A 19,615-nucleotide genomic window follows, 5' to 3' on the forward strand; every position below is an offset into this window, starting at 1 on the left:
AAATACATTAATAAACTAAAATTTAACATGTAACATTACTGGATATATTGATCTTTTATTTCGAATAGTAAGCACGTTCTTGATTTATTTCCAAGTATGTTTATTTTGTTAAAATATGTACTGATCATTCAATTAATGCTGATTATCGATTGAATTTTATCGTGTTTTTTTTAATAATTCACCGTTTTTCCGCGAATTTCTTTCTTCGCAATACGAAATGCTATACCATTAATCACCCAAACAATGTTCTGTGTCTAAAAACCTAATAAACAGAACATTAATACAAAAAAGCTGAACTACTCACCTCTCGCGCGTGGCTTTTGTTGTTCTCTGTTAGTGAAGTGCCATCCGTCAACGAAGTATTCGCATACCCGGCGTGGATATTGTTTATCCTAAACAAACTTTTATTTAAAAAACTGCATCAACCTGCTTTTTGAATATGAGTTTTAATAATTTAGAGGCCATTTAACAGAAAATTTGATATAAATGTGAACATAAATAATTTAAAAAAAAAGCCGACAACGTCCGATTTAGCGTTAAAATTCCCGGGTAAGTTTAAGTATATTTACCGTACCCGGGGTACATGTACGTATAGTTAAGAGTACCGGGGGTTCATGTAAGTAGTACGATACGCAAATACGAGCCGCCAATGACCAATCGAGCCATATTAGCCTGTTGGGTCCACACAGGCTAATCAGGGACAATGTTTTCCACTCGTATGTCATTTTTCTTTTTAAAAAAGTCTCTTTTTTAGAGAGAATCCCAGTAAGGCAGAGGGTGTCGTACTAGATTAGCCTGTGTGGACTAATATGGAACAGCACTTTACGCAAATTCATCAAGCCCAGTTTTCCCAGTACTAGGATCAAATTAGTTATTATGTACGTATCAAAACAAACGTTTGGGATATATGCAGGTGCGCGCGGTATGATGCTCGCGGTTATGATGTCAGCGCTGATGTCATCGTTGACGTCAATATTCAACAGCAGCAGCACCATATTCGCCATGGATATCTGGACCCACATCCGGAAGAAGGCGTCCGAACTGGAGCTGATGATTGTGGGAAGGTATGAATCTAAAAAAATGATGTATGAAATCTTACCAGTATGACTTTTCCGCCAAACACTCCAAATAGTCCCTTGCTTCAAACTTACATTATCTATGTGTGAAAAGGATTGGATATATGCTTGCATTAAATCCATAGGGACCGTTGATGGAACACATATATTTCGATTGGCTTATTATATATCACATACATATAGGTCCATTCGACAATCTGAATATGCAAGGCGTCTTAAAGGCACACACGTTAAACTTGATGTACAAAATCTTAGAGCAACAACCTAAGTTAACTTCTGTAAAACAGTAGTATACATAACTTACATAGTATCGCTCTTATTTGTTTATTAGAGTCTCGATCTAGGTAAACATTGCAAAATGCCTGCGCTTAAAATGTCTTCCAAGATTAGCTTGAGCTAATGCACATGATTACCTGGGACGACACTTGACGCACATACATACACACACATGATTACCTGGGGCGACACTTGACGCACATACATACACACACATGATTACCTGGGACGACACTTGCCGCACATACATACACACACATGATTACCTGGGACGGCACTTGACGCACATACATATACACACATGATTACCCGGGACGACACTTGACGCACATGCATACACACACATGATTACCTGGGGCGACACTTGACGCACATACATACACACACATGATTACCTGGGACGACACTTGACGCACATACATACACAAACATGATTACCTGGGACGACACTTGACGCACATACATACACACACATGATTACCTGGGGCGACACTTGACGCACATACATGCACACACATGATTACCTGGGACGACACTTGACGAACATACATACACACACATGATTACCTGGGACGGCACTTGACGCACATACATGCACACACATGATTACCTGGGACGACACTTGACGCAAATACATGCACACACATGATTCCCTGGGACGACACTTGACGCACATACATACACACACATGATTACCTGGGACGACACTTGACGCACATACATGCACACACATGATTACCTGGGACGACACTTGACGCACATACATGCACACACATGATTACCTGGGACGACACTTGACGCACATACATACACACACATGATTACCTTGGACGACAATTGACGCACATACATACACACACATGATTACCTTGGACGACACTTGATGCACATACATACACACACATGATTACCTGGGACGACAATTGACGCACATACATACACACACATGATTACCTGGGACGACACTTGACGCACATACATACACACACATGATTACCTGAGACGACACTTGACGCACATACATACACACACATGATTACCTGGGACGACACTTGACGCACATACATACACACACATGATTACCTGGGACGACACTTGACGCACATACATACACACACATGATTACCTGGGACGACACTTGACGCACATACTTACACACACATGATTACCTGGGACAACAATTGACGCACATACATACACACACATGATTATCTGGGACGACACTTGACGCACATGCATACAATCATGTTTTCCCATTGCGATGCTCATTTCTAATTTATTTTTCTGTTTGCGAACGTGTATTCTATGGTGTTCGTGATTGTCCTCGTCGTGATTACTATCATCTGGATCCCGGTCCTGCGAATGACTGGTACCGAGCTGTATATGTATATCCATATAATGCTCTTTTAGGATGTTCGTGATTGTCCTGGTCGTTATAAGTATCATCTGGATCCCGGTCCTGCGATTGACTGGTACCGAGCTTTATGTGTATATCCAGGAGGTGTCCAGTTTCCTACAGCCGCCTATCTGCTGTATTTTCCTCCTAGCCATATTTTGGCCTCGCCTTAACGAGCAGGTTTGTTAAGCCATAGCTTACTCACGATCAATCACTTGTAAGCCAGCTGTCCCGCTCATAAGTAATATATACGAGTCCAGATATAATTGACAAACGATCCCAGAATGGCCAACGCGATCTATATCGATAATATAACAAAAATGCAGTTAACATTCGAAAAATGCAAAGTATTAAGGCCTGAACATAGCGATTATAAACGAACAAGTTATGCAGTCACTTGAAGAATCTTTTTGAATACTGGTTACATTCCCATTACTCGATGGTAAATTCTTACAAGGGCTAAGCAAACTTTGGAAAGTTCCTCTGTGAATACCAAAGGGTTTTGTTATTTCTTGCTCTCTATATATAATTGCCCAGACTGTTTTGTGATTTATTTATCTCTTTGAGCATGTTTTAGTAAACTATCAATATCAAGATTGTTTATTTTATAAGTATAATTATATACATTATTTCAAAATAATTATGTTTCATTCAACATTTCTCATTTCATATAGATTACATTCCCAACAATTGTTTCTGAAAAGGGTTTAGCTGTGTACGTGTAATTGTTTTTCTAAATTATAAAAGGATTTTTACCATTTTTTGTTATTCAGCTTATGCTAGGATAACTGTAAAATATATTATATTAGTCGGAATGAAATTGCGCTGTTGAGAAAATGCATGTTCGTAGACACGTTAATGCGATTTTTAAAAATAACTGAGGAACTTGTGAAGGTCTTTTACCCCCGATGTGTTAGTGTTAACTTAGTGGATCAGATAAACAGTTAAATCAACGAAAACTAATTAACCATATATAATAATACATTTACAGAAGATGTATTTTTGTTGTTTTCAATCTTTTATATATTATTAATCATGTTGCTTAGTGAAGAATAACTCTTCATTATAACGGTCCAAATTAGCCTCAATAATTTCAATTTTCTTAACTTATTCATGTGCTTAAATAATTGGTATATCTTTTTGTTGACATAAATACAATATTGTTGAATCACGGATTTGTATCAATAGTGAAGGGTTGTCATAATTATTAATTATGTATCTGCATTACCGACTAATTATACATACTCGAAATAGTACAATGGTTATGAGTTTAAAAGTGTTCTATTATATCATTAATGTACTCAACACAGTACCCGTCTCCCTTTAAGACACCAATCACTGGTTCTACCCAGAAAACGGACTCGAACGGTTCAATAAACCTTATGCTTTATATTCAATCGAGCTTAAATAAATAAACTAAACTAACCTCTGCCCCTTTTCCAGGGCGCGTTCTGGGGCTTAGTTTTCGGAATGTTGGTCGGCCTGGCCCGCTTCGTGGGCGAGTACTCATTCAAAGCGCCCGTGTGTGGGGAGGAGGACACCCGCCCCGGTATTATCAAGAACTTCCACTATCTATACTTCTCCATATTTTTGTTCGTTGTTACCGGAATGGTCGCCACTATCGTTACCATGGCCACCAAACCCATAGATCGCCGCTGTGTAAGTATAGGCCATCTACGTACTTGGTATCGATATATTCGTATTTATTTTTATAAATGTAGGAATTGTTGTCTGAGAAATCTACGTACAGTTGTTGGATTCGATATATTCTTATTTATTTAACAAAGGTAACAATTTTTGTCTGGGACATCTACGTACAGTTGTTGGGTTCGATATATTCGTATTTATTATATACCTGTTTAATGCTTTTAACAAAATACTGGTTGTATCAATCGTTGAAATAAATAATCCCGTATTACGCTACTCGCTGTTTCCAATTCCGTATTACCATACTAGCCGGACTACTTCGACCATTTAATGACGTCACATTACGCACACCGAAAATATAAATATTTTATACTACGAAATATATTACGCAGTACATCTTGTGACGTCATTTCTGTGACGAACCACAATAGTTTTATCAAAATAATAAATAAATAAAAATTAAAATAAAAAAAATAAATAAAAATATGACGTGGTGTTTTTTAACAGTAAACTATTTGTTAAAAACATCGAACGAATTCAAAACATATTTTGGAGTGTGTGTTTATCATGCATAAATGTATCTTTCGATAAGAATACAATAAAATAGTGTGGTTTAAACTAAGTTCCGATAAAGACATGGAAGATAGAAGCGGAAATGCATATTGTTTCAACGTTTTTGTTATAAACATCGGATTAAAGTTGTCAACTTAATTGTTCTAAACATTGGATTAACGATGGCATTAAGGTAACCGTGTCGGAAACCTGTGTTTTCCCGGTTCGAATGTTTTCACGTTAATTTACATAAACTGTATTCATACGCGTCTTAGATAAACTATGGCTTACCGTTTTAGTCATTGTTTTGTCAGGTTTGTTAAAGTAAAAAATACAACTGTTAACTGTTTTCGTTAGTTGTTGTATATAATAAAAGGAATATTACGCTAGTCAATTGTGGCTTGTGCTATTTCGCATCACACGAGAGGTGTGATGCGTCATCACACAAGCCACTCGAGTGATACAAATTCTTGGAACATTTGACTAGCGTAATATTCCGTATTCATTTAACAAATGTAAGAATTGTTGTCTAGGACATCTACGTACAGTTGTTGGGTTCGATATATTCTAAAATTTTGTCAAGAGCATAGCTTAACCTTGCATGTCACGCACAGGAACCTCTTTCCTATGTTTAAATCTAAGTGATGTAGTGCCACGCGCAAGAGGTCAAAGGTCAAATATAGGAATTCGATACGTTGATAAATCGTTTTACTCTAAATGTCAATCAAAACAACAAAATATATTTGTTGTCATCACATTCACAATTTTGTAATTTAATCCAGCTGGTTAAAGCCACACACCTTGAAATGAAGTACATGTTAATCAATACATATAGATGCAATTTGAAAGTATGAAAAATTGTAATTAAATCTATAGCCTAATTAGCAAGTAAGTTTTTTTTTTAATTTTAAAACCGAAAGTAGGATTTCTATACGTATACGTACATTTCGACAAAAGCGATTATTCTTGAGTTTTAAAGCGCAAAAAAGATTTCTACCTTGTAACCACCAGATATATTCTCATTGAGATAGATTCAATTAAATATATAGCCTAGTTAGCAAGTTATTTATTATTTTTCAAACGCTTCCCTTTTTAAAACCGAAAGTAGGATTTCTAGACGTATACGTCTATTTTGACAGATTTTTACCTTGTTACCACCAGATATATTCTAATTGGCATATATGACATATGTTTCTTATTTATACTTAAATTAACTATGCCGTGTATTTCATTTCAAGGTGTGTGGCTTTAATTTCATTCATCATCTTAGAAGTTCCATTTCTCATTACTGTGCAATATTGCACCCTGCTTGTTTCACGTGCAGTTGTACCGGCTCACATTCTGGACGCGGCACAGCAAGAAGCCGCGTCTGGATATCGACTCCATGCACGCGGAATACTCGAGCTCGAGCAGTGAAACCTCCTCCGAGTCACATGAACGCGAGATGCAGGTGCTCAAACAAACAGGTGAGCAATGTTATGTAAATACCCAAAGGGTATCAACACATGTCCGGGTATCATATTATTCAAATACTGCTTTAGTTTTGAGACAGTAATTAATTATCCGAATAATTGTAAACAAAATTATAATATTTGACGGTTTATGTCGGTTTATACATATGTGATAGTATTCGGAGAGAGCATACGAATATCTTGATACAAAATCTGGCAACCTTTCACATCTCCAAAATATTACACAGTTTTATGCTTTTCATAAAAATACTGACTGCATCTGCCTTCACGATTACTGAGGATCTTAGTCTCAATCTTAGCTTAAGCTTGACATATTGATCAATGATAATAAGTTATGAGAGTTATCTAATTTGGTTATTTGTGTCATGTTCTGAGAAAAACTGAGCTTAATGCATGTGCGTAAAGTGCCGTCCCAGATTAGCCTGTGCAGTCCGCACAGCCTAATCAGGGACGACACTTTCCGCCTTAACTTGATTTTCGTTAAGGAGGGACTTCCTTGAAACTAAAAATACCATTAAAGCGGAAAGTGTCGTCCCTGATTAGCCTGTGCGGACTGCACAGGCTAATCTGGGACGACACTCTACGCATATGAATTAAGCCCAGTTTTCTCAGAACAGGACACATTTGATGATCGCTCTTCGAAAATTAGACTTAATTTGACATCCCATATTAGCCAAAAGCGATCATGATGTAGCCTTCAAAATGGTGTTGTACACACGTTTTGAATTTCTGCACGACATTTTAGTGAACTATGGGTGGTCAAGCGCATTAAAGTATTCATATACCAATTTCTATCCACATTTAAATTTAAATTTGAATAATATATTTGTGGATCAATTTGGAAAAGATTACCTTTTCGAAAAATTTGCGGTCGATAAAGCCGATGGGAACTGAGCGATTGGTGGTTCGCAAGGTCATTAAAATATGGCATGTAAAACGATGTCTTCATATCCTGAAGACGTTAAGATAGGATGGAAATTACATTAAAAGGCTAGTGACGTCAAATGCACTACCACCTGGCTTAACTGGGATGTAAAATAACAAAATGCTTTTCGCCTTGTAGGATTGGCGATTGCAAATCTATACTTACTCTTATGAATTCTGTACTCATCCTTTATCGTGTTAATGTTTTGTTTTATGAAATCACAATTTCACGTTTGCATTTACAATCATACTTAATATTCTTTTCACATAAATGTCAAATTATGATTTTATGTTGTTATTTTATTTAATTCCTACTTTTCGAAAAGCACGAGATGCACCACAAAAGGAAGGAAGTGCAGACGGTTGTTTTGACAAAAACAGGAATTTGCATTATTCTTTAACTTGACAAGAGATGCCCGTTTGCATGCAACAGTTAACAAATCTTTGTTCAAGCAATTGCGTTTCTTTGCATTTCAGAAAAATGAATTATAATGTAACACAATAATTTATTACTTAAACAATACATGCCGTAGGTAGTTTCTTGGTTACGTTTGCATCTTTGTAAATAGACGCTTATGAAGCGAAACCTTTATATTTCGGCATTTTCCCAGTACCATGTTGAGTTCTCTTAGTGTCTGTTTAAGAAAAGAAGATAAATGCGGTGTCGAGCATGTACTTGGGATCATTCTTCACACACTTTTACGATTTTAGACGTACAAAATGCACTTGCACGGTAAGTTTAGTATGAGTTTGATCAAATTCGCAAGATTGCATTGATCACTCGCCATGGCGCTTTTTACCAATATGTGAGAAATTCCCTTTGAATTGTAAAACATGCGCTTGTATCTTTTAACGTAATGAAAACTCAATACATAAAGAGAAGTATTGATAATCATTACGATTGCATATCACGAATCAACTTTTGAATTACTTAATATGTTGTTTTTTTGCAGACGAGAGTGAGGATTTTCCAGAAAAGCCAGAGAATACCGAGGCGGGGGACGTTATAGTTGAAGACTCCGAAAATAACGCAAACCACGGTGAGTTTGAATTTACAGTGCGCGGATATGCACTTTAGTGGCCAATAGGCAGTATTTGACCAAATCTCTAATAGAACGCCATTACCCAGTCGATTTCAATCGTTCACATTAGAATTGCACCGTGACGGCTGGCAAGACATAATGTGACTAAATCATTGTATAGGTAGAAAATGGCAGTATGATACCGTACTTCAAATACGGCATAATGATTATTTGATAAAATTTGTGGAAAACAATCGATGTAGTCCGTATATTAAGGTATTTAACTCTTTATTCAGAAAGAACAAATATGAAACTTAAATTACTATAGGTAGTTACCGTTCGGTCATTACCATACCGTAATTATTTTTTCTCGTCACGGTCTCATTGAGCGATTAAAAGTCGCGGGGCCCATAGGCAGTTGCCGACTCGGTCTAATTGATTATCAGGGTCTAGTGTAACCACGGCGTAATTATGAGTACAACGGTGAGTGTGGGGACTGAAGGAGCTGGATTATAATTTAGTTTGATATTTGAAGACTCAGATACTAATTTATACCACGGTGAGTGTGATAGTTGAATACTCCGATCATAACCCTTTCCACGATGTTTGCTGACCATTATTGTAAACTGACTTATGACAATGATCATAAACTGACCACGCTTGTTAGCTTGTAGTGTTCATATTGCAGGAGGTACTTCCTGTTATCGCCGGATATTCAACTGGATCTGTGGACTGGAGAATGTCGACAAGACTCATATAAACAAGCGGAAGGTACAGTATGTTCCTCGTTTTTTTCACAACAACTTTTCGTAAATCATAAAACACGAATGATAAGATTTAAAGAGGCGAATTCATTCTGTTAAAATCACGAATTACTTTTAAGATTTAACTTTCTTTATTTTATGCTGAATAATAAATAAAGAAAATTGTCAGTGGGACCAAACTTCGAACTTAACACTAATGTGAGATACTCCTTATTGTTAAAATACTAAGAATCACCCAAATGAAATCGTTGGTATTCGGAGTTTTTGCGCTATTTCAAAGTGAAAACTCGAAAGCTGTTATTGCGCTGACATGGTTGCCGTCAGGGAAACGATTTTTATCCGATAGAGTGCTCATAAAAATCATGAATATCTTCCACTCAACAATGAGTCTGATCATCAACAATCAGATCACACAATGTTTTTAAAAAATCCACTTTTCATTATTTCGTTCACCATTCTCCTATCCGTTGCCGTACCAGGGTGTGGTTTTACAAAGCATTCTATTTTATTTTAGAAAATCATATTTTAACTGTTGTCAAAAACATATTCCTATTAACATCTCCTCTGTTTTAAAAAAATACTTCGTGTGAAAATGTAACGTTATGTTTAAAGCGGGTATATACGATTTTTTATATGTGTTTGATTGTAATATATTGATAAAATATGTTACAATAACACAAAATAGGCAAGAAAAATTATACATTAAAGCCGAATTTCATAAAATGCAGCAGACAAATTAGCGCCCCGAGCCGATAGTGACGTACATATTTTCCTACAATAACCGAAGCACTCGTCTTTGTATTATAAACCGTTAAACTACGAGGGGTGTTCCAGAAGTTCTTGGATTTTCGCTATAACTTATTAGTTTGCTGGTAAAAGTCAATGAAATTTACATATTATACAAACCAATTGTCATGAACTTTATATATAAGCTAAAAATGCATGAATTCCATAAAGCGCGTTTGAAACGCGTTGCCATAGAGACCTCAGTAACGACATGCGGCGCACGCGTGTATTTTATTATAAGTGTGAGCGTTACGCGAATATAATTTGGTTTAAATGTCGTTGATAAACAGAATTTACGGCAAATTTCACGTTACAGCGCCTAAGTCCACCTTACAGCCCGGATTTGGCCCCTATGGACTTCCGCGTCTTCCCGGAAGTTAAATCACAGTTGCGCGGTATTCGCTTTGCAAGTAAACAGGAACTTACAGTTGCAGCAAAGCGAATCGTGTCGTCTTTTGACGCTGACTGGTATAGAGACACGTTTGACAAGTGGATTTCCCGACACATAAAGTGCATTCGTATTGGAGGTGATTATGTGGAAAAGATTTGACAGTTGTTAACTTCATAACGTCATTGACTTTGAACAGAAACGTTACACGTGCGTCGGTGTGCGCATTGTGCACATGTTTAAATCTCTGATATATATTTATTGTTTTATGTATTTCCATGATATTGGGAGAGTAGATTTGGAAAGGACGAAATATTCTTAACATGCTATTTGTTTGTCCATTTATGTTACCAAATGAAAGTTATAGCGAAAATCCACGAACTTCTGGAACACCCCTCGTAAGTTAAGATGCACATCGTACATGTATGGTATACATGCTGGCGAATTCGGCTGTACAGCCGTTTTCAATTTCAGAATTAAATATCTGGCTTATTTCGCATTTTCGACACATGTTCTTCTTAACTTTTATTTTAATTTATATTGAAATATATATATAATTAGTTTTTTACACAGTTTACATAAAGTTATAAATATTTGACAAAATCGTATATACCCGCTTTAACTGTATTTGTGTGAATATTTGATCGGATTTACGGATAACGATGCATGTCAACATCCTGTATTATCATTACTTCATAGGTTCAGAGGGTGGATATGGTAGATATTGCTGAGCAGCCTCGCTGGAAACTCGTCTCCAACGTAGCAGCAGTCGTCTGTATGATATGCATGATCACCGTCGCCATCGTGTTTGCATAAACACCGTAGCCATCGTGTAGGCCAAGACACCTTAGCCATCGCGTTTATATAAACACCGTCGCCATCGTGTTTGCATAAACAAGGTAGCCATCGTGTTTGCATACACACCGTCCCGATCGTGTATGCATAAACACAGTAGCCATCGTGTTTGCATAAACACAGTGCCGATCACCGTCGCCATACTGTTAGCCTACGCACACAGTTACGCAGCAATTGGTCAATATATTGTGTAAACACCCTACTATGAGTACATATATTTAATGAAAAGATGTTAAAAACACCGCACTACATTACATTAAAAACACCGTACTACATTACATTAAAAACACCGTACTATATGGAACTTGCTTACAAGATTGTACAAATATCGTGCTACCTAGACTTTTGTGGCTAGATTGTAAAAACCCCGCAGTACGTGGGCATTTACGGCTCTTTGGTAAAAACATCATACTACGAAGACATTGTTGAGTGCTTTAGCTTAACACAGTACAATGTGGAAATTGCTGAATATATTTAATAAATACCGAGCTACCTAAGTATTACTGACTATTTGTATTAACACTGTACTACATCGAAATTTGCAGAGTGGTTTGTTAAAACATTGAACATCGTGGATATTGCTGACTTGATTGAATATATAAACATCCTACAAGGTTTACATTTATGGCTGTATTTGGTCAACGCAATACCATGTGGACATACATGACCAGAGAGTATCAAGGTCGTACTGTGTTGTCATTGGTGACTACATGGTATAAAAGCCGTACTGCTTGAGCTTTTCTGACAGGATTGTGTTACCACCGTTCTACGTAGAAACAGCTAAATGGTTGAAATAAACAACTAATTTTGTTAACATGCTGACTAGATTGTATAGACGCCATATAACGCGGACATTTACGACTATCTGGTTGAAGCACTTTATTACGAAGACATTTAGAGGGGGTAATTACGTGATAGTCAAGATGGCGACGTCCATGCCGAGGCAGTTATTTTTCGCCATTTTATACCCTTTATTATGTTTGTTTATTTTTTAAATGACGCACACTTCCAGCCATATCAGTAAAAAAAGGTGATTAGCGTTAATTTCGTATTTTAATTCGCTTTATATCTCGACTTTACTCCCCGCAAATTTCCTTAGTGGAGCCCTAATTAGGTCATCCCGCTAAGAAAGTTCGCAGCGAGTAAAGTCGAGATGCAGAGCGAATATGAATATGAAATGAAAGCCAGTTACTTTCTTCCTACAGTGGCTGGAAAGTGACTGGAATTAAAAATATTATACATGTAATAAAGGATATAAAACGACGAAAAATACCTGCCTCGGCATGGACGTCGCCGTCATGTTTGTAACGTGATTAACCCCTCTTACATTGTTGATTGGTTTAACTTAGCATCGTAAAACGTGGACATAGCTGATAAGATTAAATAAACACCGTTTTACATAGTTATCACTGACAATACTGTATACCCACAGTACTACATCGAAAATTGCTGAGTGGTTTGTTAAAACATCGATCGTCGTGGACATTGCTGATTGAATTGAATAAACACTGTACGACCTGACCATTATTGATTACATAGTAAAAGCACCGTTCAACGTGGATATTGGTGGCTAGATTGTATCAACATCGTACTGCGTGTATATTGATGACTAGATTGTATAAACATCTCTAAAAGTAAACATCTGACTGGATTGTATAAACATTGCACTGCGTGGATATTGATGTCTAGATTGTATAAAAATCGTTAAAAATAAACAACTGACTAGATTGTATAAACACCGCACTGCTTGGATATTGATGACTAGATTGTACAATGTTTGTACTGCGTGGATATTGATGACTTAATTGTATAAACATCGTTAAAAGAAAACATCTGACTAGATTGTATAAACATCGCAATAAGTGGACATTATTGACTAGATTGTATAAACATCGTACTGCGTAGATATTGATGACTAGATTGTATAAACATCGTACTGCATGGACATTAATGATTAGATTGTATAAACATCGCACAAAGTGGATATTGATGACCATATTGTATAAACATCGCATAACGTTGATATTAATGACTATATTGTATAAACATCACACAATACGGATATTGATAACTAGATAGTATAAACATCGCACAATGTGGATATTGATAACTAGATTGTATAAAAATAGCACAACGTGGCTATTGATGACTATATTGTATAAACATCGCACAACGTGGATATTAATGACTAGATTGTATAAACATCGCACAATGTGGATATTGATGACTAGATTGTATAAACATCGCACAATGTGGATATTGATGACCATATTGTATAAACATCGCATAACATGGATATTCATGACTAGATTGTATAAACATCGCACAACGTGGATATTGATGACTATATTGTATAAACATCGCACAACGTTGATATTGATAACTAGATTGTATAAACATTGCACAACGTTGATATTGATGACTAGATTGTATCAACATCGCACAATGTGGATGTGATGACTAGATTGTATAAACATCGCACAACGTCGATATTAATGACTGGATTGTATAAACATCGCACTACGTGGATATTGATGACTTAATTGTATAAACATCGCACAACATTGATATTTATGACTACATTGTAAAAACAATGAACTGCGTGGATATTGATGACTAGATTGTACAAACATCGCACACCTTAGATATTGATGACTTGATGGTATAAACATCACAAAACGTGGATATTGATGAATATATTGTATCAACATCGAACTGCGTGGATATTGATGGCGAGATTGTATTAATTAACTTTATAATATTAGACGAGAATGTGTTCAATTTGTTCGCCCCATACAAGTTGAGCCTCGCCAATAAAGCTCGAAACTCGCATTTTTCGACAACCTTGGACGCCATTTTGAAGTTGTATGCTTAGTTTTGGTGCAAATGTTTAAATCTTAAAAAATATAATATTGCAGCTCTCAGCCCCTCACATATTCAGCTCCCATTTTCGACAATAACGATAGTCACGGACTCTAGATTACACGGATATGAAACGGGACCGTTACGCCAAATATCTTGTTGTGTCTAAGTCACGTGACCGTGTCGTATCTGTCGATCTTTTATCGAAGCGCCGATGTTAACAGAGATTCTAAAACTCCAAAACGGTATGATATTTGCAAAAGTTAAAGTTATAACTCGCCGGGCTGTTAAAATCAGAAGAAAAACTTAATATATATTGATATATCTTGTCAAATAATGATATGAAATTGGGTGAAATATTTGGGTTTTCTTTATGTACGAAATATTGACAAGTATATCAGTAGCGAGTATGCATTAACAACAAAGGGGTTACAATGCTGTTGACACAAGCCATAGGCTGTATTTGCATTATTTATTATTTGTACCACAACGCTCATTAACGTGTGCATACTTGAATAGTGACTTCTCCAGATTGTAATTCAGCCAATCAGGAACAAGCACGTATAGAACACTGACCAATGGGATTCATAACTGAGTTTCACGGGTCAGATGTTAGAGGGAAACAAGACAGTTAGCGTTTAGACTTGGAGACGTACGGATCGAGAAAGATACGATCATGTAGCAATCACAACGTATTTGTATAACTGAAAATATTAAGTATGTTAAACATTAAATTGGACTAGAAACTGATACATGGTGTTGTTGAATATTTTATCCTGTTTTATGCAGAGAAATTAACATAAATAGGGAGGGACCGACTTGTCCCATGCGCGGCATGAGAAAATGGTAGTTAATGCAAAACTCGTCATCTTGGCATTATGCGCATGACGAGATATCGAATGATAGGCTACATACCGGTAATTTAAGAGTAATGAACATTGTTAGTAACTATGTGTCGTCCATGAACTATGAACGATTACGTGACAACCTGTTTACTACGTAACGTAAGCTTTCTAATGATATATAATTTGTCAAAATCGGCCGAGAAATGAAACTATAATTTAACAAAAGACGTGAGTGGGTACATCAAAATGTATAACCTCTGCGCTTCGCTGTACGCTAATCGTAAAAGATCGATAGCCACAACACGTTAAAACGCGCGGTGGTAAAACATAAAATGTGTATTTCTTGTGTTTAACTCGCTATAAATCCATTAATAACAACGGGAATATACTAAAAGTTATATTTTTTTGAAAGAGGAATTAATAAGCAACAAGATAACGTATAAACCAATACAATCGGATGAATAGTTTTTGCATAAGATTGAATTTACTACAGTAAGGGTCAAATACTCGATTCATCTCCTGTCAATATACACTACGTGCGATAGTGCAGTGTAACCACAACAGTAAGGTTCAATATTTGAGCATATGTACATTCATAACAACTTTGAATATTTTCAAGCTACAATGAGCGCCGGAAGCAAAACTAATTCGAAATCATTGAGGATTTACACATTGCAAATGCAATTCCTAATGGCAATACGTAAGTTTTCAATCGTTATTGTATTTCTAAGTTGTATTAAAAACAACGGTAGTGGATTCAGTGTGGCTGGAATGTTATTCAGGTAAATTTTGCATAATTTCGCGATCTGTCAAATTGTTTTCCTGCATCATGTAATGTCTTGAAAGCATCTTTCGTCATATAGACGAGTTAATTGTTATTGTTTGCATTCGGGATTTTGCGCGCATGCGCACTGACTGGTTAGCAAAAAAACCTGGTTACAGTAACGTAAAACATGTATAACGGTCTTTTGTTTATTCAATAAATTGATAATAAAACCGACATAAACATTAAAACTCTTAACAAATGGTGCACATATATCATATTTAGTACCGAATAAATGTATATTCACAAATATCTTTTCCTCTTCATTAAAATACGAAGTAGTTATATGCATAGAGTTAACGTGAACGGAAGACGAAATACTGGCAATACCTAAAAACAAAACAATAAATTAGCCGTATTTGTTCTGATAATAAGACGTGAATGAACACTAATAAAACATACCACAGCCACTTTTTTCTTGTGTCCATTTTAGGAATGGGATGCGGCGCTATATTATAGGCCCGGAAAATGGTCAGAGGGTTAAATAAGGGGGGTGGGGTTTTTAAAAAGACCCCCCCCGCTAATTTTGCCGGGCGTTTTATTTTTCTGACAATAAGGCATTTGATCGCTACATGGATGGACATAAAATTTACATTACAATTTTTTGTATAAATAGCAGATGAATGCTTAACTGAGTCTAAGAACGTTCGTTCGCAAACATGTCGTTTATCAAAGACTTCAATATTACGAAAACAGGCCATCAAAACGAAGCATTAATCCGCATATAAGCGGCTATGGTCGTTACGGCGTGTCAAAGGAAGACCTGGCTAGCCAAGGGTTCATCTACGACACTTGTGTAATCTCCGAAACTATTGAGTGCGTTCGATGCGTGTTTTGCCATGTGCACATTTCCATTTGGAACATGGATAAAGAAGATGTAAAACTGAGGCATCGACAGCTGTGCCCCGTTTGCCCTTTTGTGTTCGATTGGGTCATGAACACAGAAGAAGAAGTGAAACTTAGTCAGCGACGGTTTAGCCGTGCTTGTCCTTTTGACAATGAATCATTCGGTCGGTACTTACAAAATGAGTTTTCTAAGCTATATCAAAAAGCGCACAATGGAATTGCGAAAACAGAAAGCAATAACCAACGATGTTCAACGAAATCGGTTGATATCTTTCAAACCAAAGATAACCAAAATGATGACGAATACGATGATTACAGTGATTTCGATGACCTGCTTACGGCGAAAATTGAAAAGACTTGTACTCGTACCCGCCCCAATTCCTATCAAAAACAAACTGAAAAGCAACGTAAAAAGGCTGAACAAAGGCGTTTGCAAAGGCAACTTTCAAAACGAAGAACAAAAATACGCAATGCAAATCGAGATCAAAAACAAACATATTTCCAGGAAAAAAACGACGATGATAATTACACAACTCAAAAAGGTTCCAATGATCGAGATGTGAAAATACATGATCGAAAAATGTGTTGGGTTTGCAGAAGCAGAGATATCGATGATAGGATAGAAGATAGATTTTTGGAATCTTACGAACGGTTTTTTGAGGAAAAATATCAAGAAGAAACCGAAAATTGTTTTGCGGACGAAATCGGTGGCGTCGATGATGAAGAACAAAATCAAATTGAACGTCTACCATATGTTCAATCGCCATATGAATATTTGATTGACAAAAAGCTGGATGAAGAGGCCCACCATATTTATTTTTCTGATTACGAGGCATTGGCGCAATACATCGAAACGCGGGACGAAGAGGCCGACCATATTTATTTTTCTGACGATGATGCATCCGATGCGGCATTCGAGTGATACATGATATTAACACATAGATGTGTGACTCAATAATTAACATTTTATGCATGTTTGTATTGTTGTGTTCGATTGTATATGTTAATAAAAAACCTTGAAACAATTGTGCGTGTTGTTTGTTATTTGAGTATGTTCTGAACAAATCACGAAAACACAAGCTATGATACAATACGTTTTATTGAATATTCTTCATGGACATTTTATTGGAATATCTTGTCATCGCATTCGCGCTAAACATTTCAAAAACGTGCTCTGTTTCAAGAATATCTTTGGCAATATCTTTTGACTTTTCAGCACCTCGAAAATCAATTGCACCACATATCCAGTTTTCGGCATGAATGAAACCATACAATAAATCGAATCTACACAGGTTCGCTTTCGTAGCAAGAACGTTTAAAGTTTCTTTTGTCACATCTTTGATCAGAAACGACCAAACTGAAAAGGTTTTCCTTGAAGTACAAGAGTCCATCAGCGCATGTTGAATCTTGATTTTGCTTATGTTTGTTTTGCTGCAAACGAATTCAACAATTTCATCAAATAGACACATTATCAACTTCGTTGGTTGTAGAGAAGCTTTGAGTCTTGCGTACGTTTCGAATTGATGTGCAAAATGTTCTCTTGTATTTATTTCTACATGCTGGAAATCTGTCCACAGACACATAGGAATGCTATTTGTGGTGTAAACCATGTGAATGACTGGAAGACAAATAACTTCAATTTGTTTGTAGAAAATACTTATATAGGAACTTTCCAAAATGACAATGCATCAAAAACTCGTCATGTATATGTTTGTGCATATAGTCGCCCTGTTTTTTCCCTTAGTTTTACAAACAAATGCGTTAGGACGTCCTAAACCAAATTTTTATGAACCGTCTTGTTTGAAGCATGTACAGGACAAACCGATTGACGTTACGAATGGTTTATTTTATGTGTTGATAAACGTAACCTATGAGTATTTGTCATTATACGACGATGTCAAAGAAAATTTACAATTTTTCAACAAATGGATGAACAACCCAGAGTTTAGTTTAGAAGGTCATGAGCAACAATGCAAATCCATAGGTCTATCTAGATGTCCGAACAAGAAAAAAGCGTTTTCGAAACCGGTATACAGTGTAGTTGATGGTTTTGTAGCGGGATCAATGTTTATCACTTACGACTTACCCAGTCTTTTAGTTAGATTGCAAATTGAGCCGAAAACGTACTCTATCAGTGAGTTTGTGGAATCTGTGTTTACTGAGATTTACACACACGCTTGGATACCTTTGTTTCCATACAATTTTTCATTGACCTATGATGGAAGTGAAATTTGTGCAAATGGGATGCACGGTCATGCCTTCATCAGATTTAATACTGAACTGTGTACAACGTTCGGAACATGGTGCGATGTAAATTTAGAAGGTGCTAGTCCCGAGAAACAGGATCATGCGTTAACACGAATCAAAAATGCGTTATTGAAGAGAAAACTGAATGATTTGTCAGTCGCCAAGTATATCAAAGAATATGATCTAGGTTTGGAAATAATCCCTTCTAAGTCCAAAGAATTGCAAGACACAATTACACAAATAGAGCAAGAAATGAGTGAGATCCGCTTAAAAATCGATGATAAGTTCGACTTTGACTATGATCAATCTGACGAGGATTACTCTGACGAGGATAACTTTGATGAGGATTACTCTGACGATAATTTGGATGAAAAGCAAAGCGCTGAAAATGTACCAATTATCGATTTTTCTGACTTTTTTTTCAAAAACACTAAAGTTCTGTCAGTAACAAACAAACCTATCGTTGAACCTATCGTAAGCCAAAAAGTTCACGATATTAAAAATGCCAATACTTTCGTTAGCCAAAAATTTTACGATATTCAAACTTCTACCAACAAGCCAAAAAACAAGATAAGTCCAACAGTTAAAAAAAATACTGTTGTTAACCAAACTTCTCACAAAATTCAAAATGCTCTTACCAAGCCAAAACTCAACGTTAGTCTGCCAGTTAAAAACGATAACATTGTTAACCAACAATTTCAAAATATGCAAGATGCTATCAACAAGCATAAAATGGGAATTAAGCACCACAAGCAGACCGTTGCAGAAGTATCTACGTATGGATTGCAAAATTGTTACTGCCTAACATGTAATCGTTCAACTACAATCGGTAAA

At 36.3% G+C, this 19,615-nt stretch overlaps 1 protein-coding gene across 9 annotated transcripts in view; it reads left to right on the forward strand.

The window, feature by feature from the left end:
* Positions 1–11,656, forward strand: part of LOC127864079 (sodium/glucose cotransporter 4-like) — a 30,008-nt gene extending 18,352 nt beyond the window's left edge. For 5 of the 9 annotated variants that reach the window (XM_052403775.1, XM_052403774.1, XM_052403776.1 and 2 more), the window contains 7 exons: positions 914–1,064; positions 2,763–2,928; positions 4,192–4,407; positions 6,272–6,413; positions 8,297–8,383; positions 9,054–9,136; positions 10,232–10,763. In XM_052403775.1, coding sequence (XP_052259735.1) covers positions 914–1,064; positions 2,763–2,928; positions 4,192–4,407; positions 6,272–6,413; positions 8,297–8,383; positions 9,054–9,136; positions 10,232–10,465 — 1,079 coding nt within the window. In that variant the 3' untranslated portion in view covers positions 10,466–10,763. Of the gene's footprint in view, positions 1–913; positions 1,065–2,762; positions 2,929–4,191; positions 4,408–6,271; positions 6,414–8,296; positions 8,384–9,053; positions 9,137–10,231; positions 10,764–11,002 lie in introns of those variants that run through there. The other 4 variants (XM_052403771.1, XM_052403773.1, XM_052403772.1 and 1 more) reach the window with 2 other exon arrangements.
* The last annotated feature ends 7,959 nt before the right edge of the window (positions 11,657–19,615 follow it).

This window comes from Dreissena polymorpha, unplaced genomic scaffold (genome assembly GCF_020536995.1).
Source record: "Dreissena polymorpha isolate Duluth1 unplaced genomic scaffold, UMN_Dpol_1.0 chrUn101, whole genome shotgun sequence".
Classification (NCBI taxonomy): domain Eukaryota; kingdom Metazoa; phylum Mollusca; class Bivalvia; order Myida; family Dreissenidae; genus Dreissena; species Dreissena polymorpha.